This window comes from Tachysurus vachellii, chromosome 9 (assembly GCF_030014155.1).
Source record: "Tachysurus vachellii isolate PV-2020 chromosome 9, HZAU_Pvac_v1, whole genome shotgun sequence".
In the NCBI taxonomy this organism is placed as follows: domain Eukaryota; kingdom Metazoa; phylum Chordata; class Actinopteri; order Siluriformes; family Bagridae; genus Tachysurus; species Tachysurus vachellii.
In genome coordinates, this window is record NC_083468.1 from 12,860,613 (window position 1) to 12,879,264 (window position 18,652).

Sequence of the window (18,652 nt, forward strand, 5' to 3'; positions counted from 1 at the left end):
CCCATCTCAGGGCACACACACACACTCTCATTCACTCATGCAATCACACACTACGGACAATTTAACAGAGATGCCAATCAATCTACCATGCATGTCTTTGGACCAGGGGAGGAAACCGGAGTACCCGGAGGAACCCCCCGAGGCACAGGGAGAACATGCAAACTCCACACACTCAAGGCGGAGGCGGGAATCGAACTCCCAACCCTGGAGGTGTGAGGCAAACATGCTAACCACTAAGCCACCATGCCCCATCCAAACACCCAAATATTTATAAATGAAAATCATGGAAATTGGGAAACCTAGTGGGAAACCTTGGGAAAATTGTGAAGTGGACTGAGACTGAAAATGCTGCGTTTGATCGACCATAACAGATGACACCCACACTAGGCATCCCTGACCCAAAGAGACCATTTACACAAACTGTTGAAGAAAAGGGGAGTGCATGACCTCAGTTTTTGCTCTAAGATCATGGGGGCAAACTCTGACCAGTAGCATATTTTTCAGTTAAAATAGATCAGGTGGCAGCATGCCTGCCCATGTATCTCAGTATTCCTGTTGGTACCAAACGCAGTGTCACAACTGCTCTTGGAACAAAAAAACAGCACATATGGGGGGCCGCCCAATGGTTGAGATATAACACTGTGCTTGAAATGCCAAATGTCACAGTTAAACGATTTACAACTCTTAACCCTGCCACATTTCTTAATACAATGCAAGATGGGGAGCCTCATGATTGTGTGAGTGTGGTTAATAAAGTTCAACAGGTCAAACAGGTCAAAACTGCGTGGGGTTTGCAGTAGACACCCTGAACAAAATTTTATTTTCAGGTAATCTCCCATCTCATTACTCAGCATAGGCGGCAGAACTTACCGTGCTTATAGAAGCCTGCAAATTGGGTAAGACAATTTAACATTGTCATTTTAACATTTGTATTTAACATTTAAAATAAACATCTGGTTGCTGAACCCAATGCTGTGACTTTTCTTAAACATCTGGTTGCCAAACCCAATGCTGTGACTTTTTTCTTAAACATCTGGTTGCTGAACACAATGCTGGGACTTTTTTCTTAAACATCTGGTTGCCAAACACAGTGCTGTGACTTTTCTTAAACATCTGGTTGCCGAACCCAGTGTTTTATTTTAACACAAAATCAACACGAAATGAAATGTGTTAAAATTTCACATTATGTGTTAAAAGCTTAACGCACAAAGATATGTAAAAAATTAACACATCCTTTCTAAGAGTGTTGAGCTCACAGTAGCATGCAGAGGAAACTGACTAGACACTCAAACTACTATTGCACCAATGTTATGTTGAGGTATACACCATGATATGGCTAGTCTAAAATGTCCTTTCCCTTAACAAAGCTGTGCTTTGAGGTGCCTCTGTGTTTGAGAGAAATAAAGAAAGAGAGAGGTAGGGTAGGGCAGGGTGGGAGGTAATGAGAGAGAATTTACCTTTGAACAAACTCCAGTGTCCTTGCAGCTTTCTCTTGGTATTGCAAGTTGAACACATAGTAGGTGGCGAAAACTGCAGCCAGCCCTCTGATGAAGCTTTGGTGGATGTCTTTACAGATGATGTTGTTTTAAACCTCTTAGCGAACGGTCTAGATTTCATGATTTTTTTCAAGGTATGTGGGAGCTGTACCACTTTTTAGTTGCAACTAAAAAGTGGTACAGCTCCCACATACTTTGACACTCAGGGGTGTGCCTGGTCTCATTGGAAAGAAGAAGTTTCTGATACAAGTGTCAGGGTGATTCTAGGCCTTACTGACACAGAGTTACAGAGGCTAGAATGGAGGGTTTCATTTCTGCCCAAATCGTTTTTCTGTAAACTAAAATACACTACTGTAAACACATGTCAGGAGCTAAAGGTCATAAACTCAAAAAAAAGGTCAACACAAACTCAAGGTCATAGCCACATGTCTTAGCTTTCACCAGAAAAAGTTTAAAGTCAAAAGACTCAAAAATGGATTTTATATGAATTTTTTTCTACAGATATGTCTGTTTTTGTTTTTTTTGCCCTTTTTTTGCCCCAAATAAACCTTGTTTACAAGGGTAAACAAGAGTTTCAAAGGCTTATAACCTTTTAACCCCTTTGCCTAGACCACTAGGCAGTAGTATCTGCTCAAATAAAACAGAAATTCTGTGTGTGTGCTCTAGGCTTGCGCAATACAACTCGAGAATTGCGTAATGGCTGTTTTCACACGGCTCCAGCTGGCACCCCCCTTGCCAGATGGCCCATGTCGTATCTCGTTGGAATCGTCTCCTTATTGGCTAAAGAGATCTGAAATTGTCATGAAAATTGTCATTGATCATGAAATTGCTACTGGCGGGAACAACTGTCAAACAAACGGAGGGTGTTCCAAATAGAATGGAGAGCCATCAATTGCTCCTAAGCTGTCTATCTCTGCCCTATGGGCACCTATTGGCTCACGAGAGGGCTTGTTTGATTGCTAAGACTCTGGACTACAAATCTGACAGTGTAGTTTTATAAGCCTTCAATGAGAAGTGAGAGCCGAAAGAATGGATGGGAAGTGAACTACTGTTTACAGTTTTCGATCAGAAACGTAATTATTGTGAGGCGAGCAAAGCGTTTTGGATTAAAAGGCTTGGATATTCCATTTCCGTGGACTCTTGGGGATTTATGAAAAATATTTGTTTTGGAAAATATTGCCCCAGTGAAAAAAGGGAAGAGTTTAAATGTAAGTAAACAAACTGAACTAGCGCCAACTAGTTCAGGTGACTATCAATTTGATTACATTTTTATGACTGCTATAAATCATATTATGCTTTGTGTGTGGGCTTAATAAAATCCTGAGAGTCTAGGCTTTCAAACAATGTATAACATGACCGTATATTTAGAGGATTTAATGCTTAAAAGTTACAATGAATTTGATGCAGCCTCGGCTCAGGGGGCGTGTGTGCCGTGGACGGCACAGTGTTCGCTAATTAAATGCTGATTATCCAACCTCCAAGTGTGACTTCATCACCAGCAACTGATGCAGACAACAATTATAGTTAATGTCCCGAAACACTATCAGATATTATACAGCTGCAAATCCATTACTTGGAAAAGCTAATGAGATTAATTTCAGAAAGAGATGAATTAGACAGACTGACAGGGAGAGTCAGGGTGTGCTCAACATCTGCAGAAATCTGTAGAAAATGAACAATGATATGGAAATTAAGAATGAAATTGTGTGTACAGTCATAACAGGCATCAAATAAGTCTTACTTAAGTAATACTTAAACAAACTGAATAACTTCAAGTAACTTCTTTGCTTGCCTTTTTTCGGAACCAATGTTGTTGCATCGTCACTATCTCCGTCGCCACCAGGATTTTCCGCGGTGACGCTCGTTTTTCTAATCTTTTGTGTGAAAATTGCCGCTCCAAATCAACCAAGTAAACTGACTGTGTTTAGTTCTCCCACCTTGTCATTCGTCACGCGAGTGACGCGGAACGCCACAAATAGGAGAGGAGAGAAACGATCGGGTCTGATTGGTGAATGAATAGGGTTTGGTTTTACCCCGTGTGAGTGTGTGTTAGCAAGTTTGACTGATATAGCGTCTTGGATTGTAATGTAAATACGTGAACACAGCATCTGAATACATGGAAATACTGTATATGCAAGTGAATCGTGAAACAAGTGAAAAGTGAAACTTAAGTGAATGTTAAGCTTTTGTGACAGCAACGTGACGTGGGCGCGTGACTTCAATAGAGAAAATACTACGAGTTAAGTGTGTGCACTCAATCTGCACAGACTGCTTAAACTTCGGCAGCAAATAAGATGAAAATTGTAAAACATAACCCGCCAAACTGGCTAGTGATTTGACATCATTACCACAATAGCTGGACATGATTTTCATTTACTATGACCCTGACGCAGACCCCCCCCCCTCTAGATGTGCAAAGCTGGTAGAGACATACCCCAAAAGACTTGCAGGTGTAATTGCAGCGAAAGGTGGTTCTACAAAGTACTGACTCAGTGGGGCTGAATACAAATGCATGCTACACTTTTCAGATATTTATTTGTAAAAAAATTTGGACATTTATAATTTTCCTTCCACTTCACAATTATGTGCCACTTTGTGTTGGTCTATCTCACAAAATCCTAATAAAATACAATTTTGTTTGCGGTTGTAAAGAGTCAAAATGTAAAAAAAAGTTCAGTGGGTATGAATACTTTTGCAAGGCACTGTAGCTTCCGATTGAGGCAGTGTGGCTATTACATCCTATTAGGTCCTGTTACATTTTGGTAACCACTACAGAATTTAAGATGGAAACAACTGCTGTTCTAACATCAAAATTAATTTAATTAATTTAATTTATTTAAGTCTAAAGAAACAACTTGGTTTAAAATAAAATCTGCAAATTCACAGAAGAATTCAGAATATGGTCCAGTAATAACAGTAATAAGTGGTCTGCATGTTAATAACAATTAGAGGAATTGAAACAGGAAAGAAAAAGTGTCTCTCAAAGAAGAAAAATAAAATTAACTGCGATAGGAAAGTAAAAAAAAATAATTAACTAAAGTGATTGCATCATATATTAAGCAAAAAGAGAAAATAAAAACAGTAAAATTTAAATGCAGAGACAGGCACAAAACTTGCGGCAAATGCGGCAATTCAAACCATTTATATTTATTTTGCATTCTCCACTATTTGTGAGAATTGTTTGGCCTTTATGTTGTTACTGTGTATCTTTCAGTGTATATCTGCATGTGCTAGGCGATTCGTACGTGCCCTAGTCAATGACGGTCACATAGCAGTTCCACTCAACACAATAAAGTAGGTCTTGCTTCTTGCTGGACAGGACCACCCTCTGACATCTGGCATGCACACCTTGAAGAATGACTGTTGGAGGTTTGAAGGCTGTGGGATGGAGCAGTAAGAATGTATTTTATGCTCCTGAAGAACAGGAGGGCATTTATACATTCACAATCACTTGCACAGGAGGGCATTTATACATCCAAATATATTTTGACAAAATTTGCCAGAGGCTTATAATATTTATTTATTTTCTCATTTATGACCTTGTCTTTGATTTAGCCAGTGCACAGACATTTCATAACAAGCAAATCACCATGTCTGTTTCTGTTGACCTCTTTTGTTTAACAACATTACCACAGGACACTACACATTTCTTCTGTATAAACACTCCCTTTTGTTCTCAGTAAACTTTGAAGTTTTGCTATTCTATCACTGTATCTATGTTTTTTAGCATTGTCTTTCCTGATATCAGCTCAGAGGTAGTGGCAGCAGCATGACTCAGATTTCTTCTCCAAGTGAACCCAAAAATTCTCAGACACTGAACAGCGTATCATACTCTGCTTCATTAGTGTAAAATATAAAGCAACTTTTGCTGTGAAATGACATCTTATGCACAAAAAGATATTATACTGTATATAGAAACATTTTTGTCAAATGCAAACAGATTAATGGCTATAATGTCCCAATACACCAGACTGACCTTGATAGAACAAATACAATTAAGCAAAATTAGTAACACATTGCTCTCTTGTGCTTACATTCTGGTTTAAAGGACATATATATTTAAACATAAGTATATAGCAGACAACTTGAACAATTTAACACTATGGAATAATCAAATAAAATAGATTGTTTAAAATAAATGTGTAAGTTCTCTAAAATATATTTACTATTTATTAAACTCATGATCTAAATCATGTTAAACACAACAATGAGTAATTAAAACTCTTAAAACATTACACAGAAGAAAAAAAAGAAAAAAAAAAAGGTGCTGTTAAATTTATTGCCAATTTTCAGTGCATGCTCTTGTTGAGGTACTGCACAAACATATTGGCTATCTGTCCAGTGTTCTCTGTTGGGTGCATCTTGGTGTAACTGATAAACTGTCGCCGAAGTTTCCCCAGTTCAGTTATGTTAAGGCTTCTTGTTACATCGATGTGTCGTAGAGGCTGAGGAAATTATTTTTGTAATAAATATCGATACATGGCATTTAAATTCCAAAAACTTTTACAGCATCATTATAAACTATTAACAACAATTAACAGGTTTAGATTAATTAGTTTCATACAGTATGCATACAGTATGTCCAAATGTGGTGTTCCTTCTGCCTTACCTTGCCGTAGCAACCTAATATCACTGTGTGCAGGTAGGTTCAAAAGGTGTCTCCATACTCATGCAGCAGCATAGCAGATCTAACCTGCTTAGACCAAACCTACCTACATTCCATTACCTTAAGTATAAAAGCTTAGTGATTTCATTAAGTTGTCTTGAATGAAATTTTAATTTATAAATGTCATCTTCCCTGAGCAATTTACTATGCTTCTTTCAAGCTGCTAGTTGTAGACTTCCGGTGGCACGCACTGCAAGATGGCTGCACAACACTAGTGTCCCGAATAGTAACCTCCTATTTCTAGATATTCATTTCATATAGAGGAAAATACTGTCTCTTTTTGACAAACTGGTCAACTTAGAGCAGATCCAACGAAAATGCAACGACCTCAAAGATCGGTCACGTCTCAATAACATTCGGCTTGTTAATCTACCAACAGGATTGAAAGGAGACGACCCCATCAGTTTTCTACAGAAAATGCTACCTAAATGGATCCCTGACCTTTTGGCGCGATTTCGGCTTCTTCGCTATCCTGACAGGCAAGCCATCCTTCAAGGAGCACGTAAATCAAAACCCACTTTGCCTGGAGGAGTGCATCTGGAGTTCTATGCTGATTACAATCACGAGACGGCACAAAAAAGGAAGCCGTTTTCAACCGTAAGATCCAAGCTTCACCATAAAGGAGCTGAAACTTTCCTTATCTACCCAGCATTGCTGAAAGTCACTTACAAGGGTCAGAAAAACTCATTTGAATCTCCGGAAGATGCTGAAAATATCTGGAGGGTCTTGATGGAGTAGCGACACCGACTGCTCACAGATCTTTAAATTTTCCGCCTGGGGAGTCAATGGAGGATGACTTATAATCGCTTTTGACCACAGATTTGTTCAATACAAGAACTAGAAACCTTTTCAGCATTTGCTCATGGTTCAGCCCATTAGACTGAAATGGGTAACATTCCTAGTTTTATACAGTATTTTTATTTATTTGTTTATTCTATTTTTTATTTTTTGTACCTCATGTGTTAGATATTGCTTTACAGAGAGTTTTTAGATGAGTATTGTAAGCTCACTAACCTCGAAAAGTTGGGCCTCAGTTCATAATTTAATTCCGGTTGCCATAAAGAGTCCAGTTATGGAAATCACATGTTAGATGATTATTCCAAGTTCTGTAAAATCATCTTATAATTCTACATTTCTCTGTTTGTTTAAATCATAGGGGTTAATAAGGTGAATAGTGTTTTAGAAATTGCCTAGACATAGACACCAGAGATGTTTACTAAAAGGGTTATATGGGAGAGGGAGGGGGCGCTTAGGCGCATAAAGCACCCAGGACCGATAATGATTTTGTTACTACATATGGTTGTGAAAATCTTGGTTATATGTTCAGCAATGTTTTTTACTTTATGCGTTATTCTGTGTGAATCCAGCAATTGTAGACTATGGTTAATATAAATATATTGTCTCTCAATGTTAGGGCGTTGAATTCTCTGATTAAATGTACACAGGTTTTAGATCTTATGCACAGAAAGAAAATCGAAAATCGATCGGCAAAGATCACTCAGACTGTTCTAATTATAGGCCCATCTCCTTGATTAATGAGGATGTCAAAATTTATGCTAAAGTTATTGCCAGACGTCTACAAGTAGTAATACATGAACTAATTGATCCAGATCAATCAGGTTTCATCCCTGGACGCCTGGCTTCTGACAACGTCCGCCGAGTATTACACGTCATCGCGGAATCAGGGAAATTGAAAGCGCCTAGTGGCCTTCTATTTATTTTTGCTGAAAAAGCCTTTGATCGGCTTGAAAGGGGCTATCTGTGGTATACTTTAAAGAAGTTCAATTTGTGTGACCGGTTCATTAGAATGATACAAACTCTATACACTAATCCCATGGCCAGGGTATCTACTGGTGGACTCATCTCAGACAGGTTTAATATTCATAGAGGTACAAGGCAGGGTTGTCCACTTTCCCGGCTTTTGTTCAACTTATCAATAGAACCCGTGGCACAGTATGTTAGACAGTGCAGTCTCACTACACCAATTCGGTTAGGTGCATCAAGCCACTCTATTTCCTTATATGCAGATGACACTTTATTATTTCTATCTTGCAGCGCTCGCTTCCTAACGCCTTCAAAATTATAGACGATTTTAGCATACTATCAGGATTTAAAATTAATCATTCAAAAACTATTTTGATGCCTCTTAATACCGATGGTCTAAATTTTTCTATTCCAAACAATATCTTATTATCAACACAAGTTAAATATTTAGGGATCGAACTCAGACCTACTTTACCCCTAATCTCAAAAATACACTTTGTCAATCTGTGGTAAAATTGAGTCTGATATTCAATGTTGGATGTATCTACCCTCATCACCTTCAGCCCGAATGTCAGTAATAAAAATGAATATTCTGCCTCGTATTAATTTTATTAGTTCCATGCTCCATGCTTATTTCACCAATTCGATTGCAAGATTTTTTTATTTTCTGGTCTTACATATAGGAAGTGCTCATTACAATATGGACCTATACTTTCCTACACTCTCCAAATATTTAAAAAGATTGAATCCCTTTTTCCTACTAAAACTATATGGCATACCCATACTCCCATTTGGCACAATTGGAATCTGCTTTCTGGTGGACAACCATTTGTACAGCCAACTTGGGCTACAAAAGGTATTCTGACGTTAAAAGATATAAATGTAGAGAAATCAATTTTAAATTTTCAAGACTTAATCTCCCGTAACACTTTATTTCTATATTTTCAACTTCATTCCACATTAAAATTAAATTAAAGTTTCTTTGGTACAATAATCTTCAAATTCACCCAGTAATGCAATAGATTCAAAATGCACCAAACATAGAAATTGTCTCTTATTTTTACTTTTGCTTCTCAAACCTTTAACTCTGATCATTTCCCTAAAGCTAGAGTGTGGTTATCAGATTTGACACCCTATAATAGAAGCATTGATTGGGACACAGTATAGGTTAATACATTCCATGTGTCCTCAAACTCAAATCACAAATTCATTCACTTTAAAATTATTCACAGAGCATATTTAACCACACTTATACGTTATGCTTATGGGTATTTCACCCCTTCCATATTGCATATTTTGCGGACCAGGTTGCCTTGACACTTTAAGACATACAGTATGTTATGGGACTGTCCAGGTGTACAAAAATTGTGAGACATTGTGCTTGATGTTATATACAAGGTTATCAAGATTCGTTTTCCCAAAGATCCTGTTATTTTATTGTTGAATGATAATTCTCAATTTTCTGTAAGTGTGAAGGAACAGAAATTTTGGCTAGCAGCTTTGACTGCGGCAAAGAAATGAATAGTTCAACGCTGGAAACCCCCTCATGGCCTTTCTGCTAAGCACTGGATTCATTCCTTATTGGAAATACTATACCTGGAACTGTCTTCTGCATGGACTAACCACGCAAAGCCTGCTACTTTATCTATGTGGAAGAACTGGATTTCCATAATCTCAAAGATTTTGGTTATTTAGTCTAAAGATGTCATTCTGTTGTTAATATTAATACCAATTCTGTTAGTATAATTTTATATATATTTATTTGATCTTATATTGTTTTACTTTTGTATTTATATGGGTCCTAGGGTGCGATGGGATAGGCGTGGGACGGGGGTGGTTCTGGGAGGGCACTAGTTTAAAAAGGTTTTTTCTACTTTTGTTGTGATGTATTTTTGTGTGTTCTATCAAAATAAAAACAGTGAATTACTTAAAAAAAAAAAAAAAAAAAAAGCTGCTAGCTGTAAAAGAGGAAACAGCTTTAGCAAACATTATTTGCTTTTTCAGCAACCGGAAATACATGGGTATAAATCACTGTCCATGTACAAAAAAAATTCACTCCAGTAATATTATTTCTAATATAATCAATCATGATTAGTGATCATGATCGTGACTAGATAAAATCAATCATGTTACAAAAAGATGCAATGTGCACCTATCAAAGTGACTCATTGCTGACTGCAAGTATGGTTGCAACAATCTATGCACACAAAAAACTCCAGGACAAAATTACTCTACAAGGAGAAGGCTAGTAGAGTTTTAGCCAACAGGATCAGCCAGCTGGAACTTGGAAGGCCACATCTCGGACAGACACGCACACAAAATCTTTTGGCCTCATACAAGCCTTAAAATGAACAGCTAACATGCTCTCTGACTGTTTAGCATCATCTGAGCCCTCATGCATCTAAATCCTTTTAGCTTAATGTTAGATGGGGTCAGAAGTTTAGCTGCTTCTGATGACCAGAGACACAAAAGCATGGCCACAGCCATACAAATGGGCCTCCAATAAGGAGCAGGCTACCAAGGTTGTGTCACACAGATTGCAGAGCTAAGTCACATGTTAAACTGGGAAAAGACAAAGTGTTTTTTGACAAAGTGATTGTCAGTAAAACTGGAGATTAAAGATCAACCTCAGTCACACATGGAGCTTTCACTTTTGGGTTCACTAGATTTGTACGGAGGGTACCTACCAGTTCAGTGTAATGGCACAGTGATCTTGCAACAAGAAAGTACTAATTTTATATATAGAGCTCTGATGGAGGAAAATGGTCTCTGCCTTCATCTGCATTCATTCAAGTCTGTTTGTTGACAGAGAGGCTAGCCTCTTTGTGTCTTGAAGGAAACATATTTTTTGCCTCACCCTCTCTGGTGAGAATTTACACAAAATATGCTTGTCCCAGTGACTACTTGATTAGTGCATATCAGCAATCTGCAATGATGAGTACAAGCAAGTAAAAATTACCACTGAACACATTCACATGTCAACTCCAATGATACTGAAATCATGCCCTATATACAATTTTCAGTCAAATCTATTACTGTAATGATAATTGCAGTGTTAAATAGTATGTTTTGTTGGCAACACTATAAGGAAAGTCAAGGATATCTTTTCTGTAGTTCCTGGAATTGCAATGACATGCCCTGGAATTCTGGTCTTCTGTGACTCAAGGACAGCCTAGGAGATAAAAAAAAAAAAAAACTTGATATAGAAAAGCAAGATATACACAATTACATCTGGTGCTACAAAAGAGATTAAAGCAAAAGTTAAATCTTTACCATTAAGACATCTTGAGTAACTCTGTCCAGCTCAAACAAAAAGTTAGATGATGATAGTGGTTGCTGAACAATACAAAATAAAAAAGGGATTAGAAACAATACAATCATAATTATACTCTGTTTTAGTTGTGAACCATAGTTTTGAACCACTTCCAAAAAGCTTGCTTTTGGGTGAAATAAATGAAATAACTAATCATATATAACTAATAATAATCTCAAAATAGTTTTTCTATCTTTAAGTATTTTTGTATTATGCATGATTGCAAATCAGTATTAGATATGTGTGTGTGGATTGAATGCATGTAGAATATACATCAATGCACATTGTGGTGATACCAGAGATCAGCCAATAAAAGCTTCTGGCTTTAGAACCTTCACAGTCTACTTGAAGCCCATCTCCTAGACTTTTTTTGTAATCACTTTATAAATATTAAGCTTGTATGTCTTTCTTTTACATTTAAGATAAAATTTATAAAGCAAATAAAAAAAAACAGACTTCACCAGCCTTTGCTCAGTAGCTCAATAATACAGGATGGATAGTGAGAGAGAGGCTCTTTCATGCCTCTTACTTAAAGGTACACCCGTGTGATCTGGCTCCAAAGAGGCGACTCTCATATTTCTCCCTGGTTTGAACCTCATTGTGAAATCATAAAAAAAAGGACGCTTCACATAGCTCAATGATGTAAAGCCAATTTTACCCAGTAGCATAACAATTTGTTGTGTTTTTTTTCCATGCAATTTACTTCCACGTTTTTTAACACTGGACATGGTCACATGCAGTCACATGGTCGATCACCTTCATTTTTATAAGCGTGAAAACTGCACTTGGTCTAGCTCTGAAGCAAAAAGTGTGACATTTAAAGTAATGGCATTTGGTAGACACCCTTAACAATAAAAGCTTAGAAACTTAATTAATCATATAAAAATGTAATTAATCATATATCAAAATCATTTTTAAACAAAAAATTGAATATTTTAAGTGTTCACTTTATGAGATTAATTAAATATAAAAATAAGCACCTATATTGCAGTAATGTATGTTACAAGCAGTTATATCAATATATTTGAATATAAGAGGAAAAAAACCTAATAACTTTCTTACACTTTGTGTAGACTGGTTAGGTGGTTGAACTTTCCTTTTCAAAAGGGCATCAGAGATAGCTTCAAATGGAAGTCTTTCCTCTTTCTGAATAGTAAAGAGAGGACTATCCCATCTATTTCTGGAATCAGGGGATTCAAATCTCAGAATCAGAGCATCCAGACTATAAAAAGACAAGAAAGCCCATAATTAAACTGAACTGTCACTGCACAAATGAATAATACAAAGGTCTGTTTCTATGGTGTTCTATTCTGTTTTTATTAAAAATATGCATTCAAAGGTTCTGTGAGGGTCTGTTTCCTGAAAAAATGGCAAGTATAGTATAAAGTATAGGAAAGATTTATAAAATGCATTATACATTATAAAATGTACGTTTTTAATTCTTAAACCCAAGACTAAAAGAAGGAGATAAATATATTTTTTACATTTCCTGGGAATATCGATTATCATCTTCTCTTTCCTTGTTCCAGTCTGAGCTTAGTGCAGCAGTCGTCAAACAGTAGACCTGAATAATGCAGTGCATGCAGTGCACAGAAACTTTTAAACAAGTTGTAAAGATGTTGTTCATTTTGAAAGAGATTTTATATGTTTGAACATACCAAACAGTGTGGTGTTTGCACATGCTTGATCAGACAAAAGAGTTCATATCTGTAACCTGGAAAATAAAATTGATATGGGTTTTTAGGAAAAAGGAACATGAACTGAACATGAAATTACAGCACAGTGGAATTCTTTTCTTCGCATATCCCAACTGAGGAGGTTTGGGTTGAAGAACTAGAGCAGCTACAGTGAAGGAAAACATTATTTGATCCCCTGCTGATTTTGTATGCCCTCGGACAAAATAAACCTGACATTGAAATTATAGACTGATCATTTCTTTAACAGTGAGAGAAAGAATAACAGAAAAAAAAACAGAAAAACGCATTTCAAAGAAGTTATACATTAACTTGCAATTTAATGAGTGAAATAAGTATTTGATCCCTTATCAATCAGCAAATTTTCTGGCTCCCAGGTTTGGAATCTGATTGATTGCTTCTGTGGACAGGTGTCTTTTATACAGGTCACGAGCTGAAACTTCCCACAATGGCCAAGCTGACCAAGGTTATCAGGGATGGGGCCATGTACCGTCAAATCTTGGGTGAGAACATCCTTCCCACAGCCAGGGGATTAAAAATGGGACACAGATGGATATTCCAGCATGACAATGACTCAAAACACATGGCCAAGGCAACAAAGGAGTAGCACAAAATTAAGCACATTAAGGTCCCGGAGTGGCCTAGCCAGTCTCCAGAACTAAATCCCATAGAAAATCTGTGGAGGGACCTGAAGGTTTGAGTTGCCAAACTTCAGCCTCGAAATCTTAGAGTTTGGAGAAGATCTGCAAAGAAGAGTGGGACAAAATAAAAAAAAACTACAAGTAGGTCTGACCTCTGTGATTGCCAACAAGGGTTTTGCCACCAAGTACCAAGTCATATTTTGAGAATACTGATTTCAATTATTAAAATGCATATCAATTTATAATTTTTTTGAAATGCATTTTTCTGGATTTTTTGTTGTTATTCTGTCTCTCACTGTTAAAATACACCTAACATTAAAATTATAGACTGATCATTTCTTTGTCAGTGGGCAAACAAAATCAGCAGAGAAACAAATAATTTATCCCTCACTATATGAAACAGCACTCCTGAAGCAGGTAGGTTTAAGGGCCTTGCTCTAGGGCCCAACAGTGCCAGCTTGGCAATGCTGGGGCTGGAAACCTGACTGAGGACATCAACAACCCAGAGCTTTAACCACTTGAGCCACCACTGACCCCAAAACTTGGAAAAAAAAATGGTGCTTTCAGTCAAGCAACAACATGAAAAGATATGGAATATTATGGAAATACATATATAAAATCACCTTTAATGTAATTCAAGGAATCCAGAATTACAATATGATCTTTGTTGATTTTCCTGTTTCAGAGGAGAAAACCCTTGTCATACAGAAATATACAGTGTTACATAAAAAAATCAATTTAATCTGAAATCTTAATATCTATTAAATCTTTTTTATTTTATTTAATTTATCATCAACAAAATGATCAACTCACCTTTCAACTTCAGACCGCAAAGTACCTCTCAAATGTTTCTCCTTCTGAGAGTCTGAAGAAAAATGTAATCTTGTTAGTACACACCAAGCATATTAGCTAAGCTTAAGATAATTATGACAACCAATACATGCAAGAAGCTGGCACGTCATATTCTAGAAAAGCAAGATTGTATGTTTAGACTACATGGTATAAAACGGCTTCACATTTTCAAGATTGCAGATGAGCATTCCTTATCTGTTATCGCTATATTAATCTTTAAACCCTCATAGCACCTGTGGTACACCTTGGAGCACACTTGGAGACTCATTTATGCATTTTCTCATGCAAGGAACTATATTTTTGTAGTGGTCTCCGGTAAGCTGCTAATTGAAATATAATAGATGCTGATCTATTAACTAAGAATTTACCAGGACTTGAATTTAGACTAAAAACTAAGAATGAAGAAAATGAGCAGTTGTCTACAATTAACAGGTTTAGGTAGCTAAAACTTTCTTCAGTTTACGGCATCTGATTGGACAGCACCTTGGATTTCAGTGATATGGTGAAAAAACAAAGTTCTTCTACTCCATCCTTGGCAAAACATACATTCATGGTTCCTTGCTTTGTGCACAAGGCATGCTGAAAAATGTTTGGCCGAGGCCTCCTGGTAAGTTAGGCAAGCATTGCAGTTTCTTTCACTGTAACTAAAACATTCTATGCAATTTTCTCCTTCCAGCTTTGTGGCAACATTTTGGAGAAAGCACACATATGGATGTGATGATCAGGTGTCCACTCTCTCTAATACTTACTTTCTTTTTGTTTACTGTCTGTGTGTTTGGTTACCCTACCTTGATAACTACACTAGAGAATTACTACACTACACTAGAGAATTATAATTACACTAGAGAAGAACTGCTTAATATAGGCAGTTCACCCCATACACTTTTTCAACAGTTAATACAAACCCGTAAATTTTTTTTGGACTGTTAGTTGAAGGAGCAGCTGCTCTCTACTCCCCTTCACAATATCCCTGTGTCATCTGTGGAGTCCTTCAAGTTTCTGGGCACTACTATTTGCCAAGACCTTAAATGGGAGTCCAACATAAACTCCATTCTCAAAAATGCCCAGCAACGGATGTACTTTCTATGTTAATTAAGTCTGTCCTGTGCACATCCATCACCATCTGGTTTGGAGCAGCAACAAAACAGGACAGGAAGAGACTGCAACACAATTTAAACAGAAGAAAAAAATAATTGCTTCCCTGCCCACTCCCCAGGACTTGAACAATACAAGAACCAGAAACCATGCAGGAAAAATCACTACTGACCCTTTACAGCCTGGACACAACCTCTTTCACCTCCTCCTTCTAGCATGTGCTACAGAACTTTGTTTACCAAAACTGCCAGACACAGGAACCATTTCTTTCCCCAGGCAATCACCCTCATTAACAACTCACCATAATTATATTCCCTGCTCCATATCTATAAGTACTTCATTATCAGAACTTTCAGTCATCACATCATCCGTATATGTTACACAAACTATTGCTGCTGCTTCACTATGCTGCTGTATATTGTGCAAAATCACAATACTGTTATTTGCACTACCATGCACTCTCACACTTTATGTACATTAAAGATCTGTAATATATTCTGTATTCCTACTTAATACTCATACTCTCTATATTTTCTCACGTTGTCTGTACTGTCTTGTATAGTCTGTTTTGTCTTGTCTGTTTTGTCTTGTATAGTCCAAGCTAAATGTATAGTATAGTGTTATTTATGTCTGTACTTTTAAGGGTCACAAACAGCTGGAACCAAATTCCTTGAGTGTGTCAACACACTTGGCCAATAAACCTGGTTCTGATTCTAATCCATAATGAACAGTGGATAACATTTAAGCTAATGCCAATCCAATTTCTATATAATATTCCCGATGTAATCTTCAATCAGATTATGACAAGTGGTTAGATTACTAGGGTCTCTTTGAGTATTTTAATAATTTCAATTTCAACTACATTTGTAAAGTTCGTCGTGACAAACTTTGATGTTGGCTTTGACGAGGCAAGTATTCGCAAAGGCCGGTGCTTTTTGGAGGCGAGTGGACATAAGGGACAGTGATACTTTTGGAGGCAAGTGGACAGAAAGATAGGGTGCCAAAACATTTGGAGGCAAGTGGAGACGTGGGGGCGTTTGGGGGCGTGGCTGCGGCACAACCGAAAGGCCAGTCGGTACACCAATTTAAAAGTTTGTTCAGAGTATCACCCTAAAGGAGCTGGCCGAGTTCGGTGTAGATAGTTCGAAAGCTTGCCGAGTTATAAACCTCCAAAGTTCATAATGGGAGTCTATGGGAAAAAAGTCCAATTTGAGACCCGGTACTGGAAGTACAGGTACTCGGATCGCTTAGGAAAGTAAAAGCAACAAACTTCAGACCAGGGTCTATAACATATCCGAATTTGGTGCATGTGGCTCGAAAGCCCTAGGCTGCATTAAATTTTATAAATTTTTGTCTAAGCTGAAATAGGAAAACAGAATGTTGGCTTCTACAACATAACATAATAACAACATAATAATCTTGGAACAGACAGTCCTAAATTAAACAAACATTTTATATACCTTGCTTGCAATAAAAACATCTGGCAACCCAGTGATATCATCTAGCTGGTGAGTTAATCTCCTGTGATGCCTTTCCAGGATTATATTGCAACCTTAAGATTTGAATTCAATTTTTTTTTTTTTGTATAGCACTTTGGACAATTCACTTCGGACAATTCACATTGTCGGAAAGCAGCAGTATAGAAAAAGTAGAGGAAAAAAATAAAAGAATGGAAGATAATAAATATAGAAGATGATGATGAATAAATAAATGAATACATACATTTAAAGTTTAAAAAATATAAATTTTAAATTTAAAATACTATCTATCCCTATCCCTATAGAGCAAGCCAGTAGCAAGGAAAAGCTCTGAGATGATATGAGGAAGGAACCTTGAGAGGAACCAGGCTCAGAAGGGAACCCATCCTCATTTGGGTGACACTGGACAGTAAGTAATGTAAATTTAAACTAGATTTGTAAAAACTTTGACGACAAACTTTGGTGTTAACTTTGATTTTCACGTGACGTCACGTGACGTCACGTGACCAAAATACACGTGAGGCAGTTCCCCTCATTGTGCTGAGTGTTTTGATATGTCACATGTCCATGTTGTGCTAATTTTTAATTTTCACGTGTCATCACGTGACGTCACGTGACGTGACCAAAATACACGTGAGGCACTTCCCCTCATTGGGCTGAGTGTTTTGATATTTGACATGTCCATGTTGTGCTAATTTCTGATTTCGCTTATTTTGGGGGCGGGGCTACGCATGACATCACGTGATGTCACCAGAATACCCGGTGGGGTGCCAATACTTTTGGCGAAAAGTGGCTACTGAGGATTTGGACATTTCATGTCAATACTGCAGTCATTATGGGATTCTACTTATTATTATACTGCATAGAACACAGGAGAGAAGCCGTGCCTGAGCTCTGCGCACGCTGCGTGTGTGAGAGCTTAGAGGAATTTTAGGAATTCCCCATTCAAGTCTATTCAAGGCCACTTTGAGCTTCCGTACCGGGAATTCTGGAATTCCGATCGCTTAGAAAAGTAATACCAACAAACTTCAGACCAGGGTCTACGACATATCCGAATTTGTTGCATGTGGCTGGAAAGCCATAGGAGGAGTTACTCTTGATAAATTTTTGTCTGAGAAGAATAATAACTAGATTTGTAAAGTTCGTCAAGACAAACTTTGATGTTGGCTTTGACGGTGCAAGTATTCGCAAAGGCCGGTGCTTTTTGGAGGAGAGTGGACATAACGGTCAGTGTTACTTTTGGAGGCAAGTGGACAAAAAGATTGTGAAAGCTACTGGACCGCTAGGGTGTCAATACTTTTGGAGGCAAGCGGACATGAGCATGTGACGTGGCCAGAATACACGTGAGGCAGTTCCCCTCATTGTGCTGAGTGTTTTGATATGTCACATGTCCATATTGTGCAAATTTTGGATTTTCACGTGACGTCACGTGACGTGACCAAAATACACGTGGGGCAGTTCCCCTCATTGTGCTGAGTGTTTTGATATGTCACATGTCTATGTTGTGCAAATTTTTGATTTCGCTTATTTTGGGTGCGGGGCTATACACGTGACGTCACGTGACGTGACCAAAATACACGTGAGGCACTTCCCCTCATTGGGCTTAGTGTTTTGATATATGACATGTCCATATTGTGCTCATTTTTGATTTCG

General features: G+C 37.5%; 1 protein-coding gene across 2 annotated transcripts in view; it reads right to left on the reverse strand.

The window, feature by feature from the left end:
• Nucleotides 1-4,627: 4,627 nt before the first annotated feature.
• Nucleotides 4,628-18,652, reverse strand: part of kti12 (KTI12 chromatin associated homolog) — a 53,541-nt gene continuing 39,516 nt past the window's right edge. The window contains exons 2-9 of one of the 2 annotated variants that reach the window (XM_060877728.1): nucleotides 14,388-14,439; nucleotides 14,198-14,250; nucleotides 12,898-12,953; nucleotides 12,724-12,803; nucleotides 12,302-12,419; nucleotides 11,200-11,262; nucleotides 11,028-11,098; nucleotides 4,628-5,927 (exon numbers count right to left, since the gene is read on the reverse strand). In XM_060877728.1, the coding sequence (XP_060733711.1) occupies nucleotides 5,786-5,927; nucleotides 11,028-11,098; nucleotides 11,200-11,262; nucleotides 12,302-12,419; nucleotides 12,724-12,803; nucleotides 12,898-12,953; nucleotides 14,198-14,250; nucleotides 14,388-14,439 (635 nt within the window). In that variant the 3' untranslated portion in view covers nucleotides 4,628-5,785. Of the gene's footprint in view, nucleotides 5,928-11,027; nucleotides 11,099-11,199; nucleotides 11,263-12,301; nucleotides 12,462-12,723; nucleotides 12,804-12,897; nucleotides 12,954-14,197; nucleotides 14,251-14,387; nucleotides 14,440-18,652 lie in introns of both variants that reach the window. The other variant, XM_060877727.1, reaches the window with a different exon arrangement.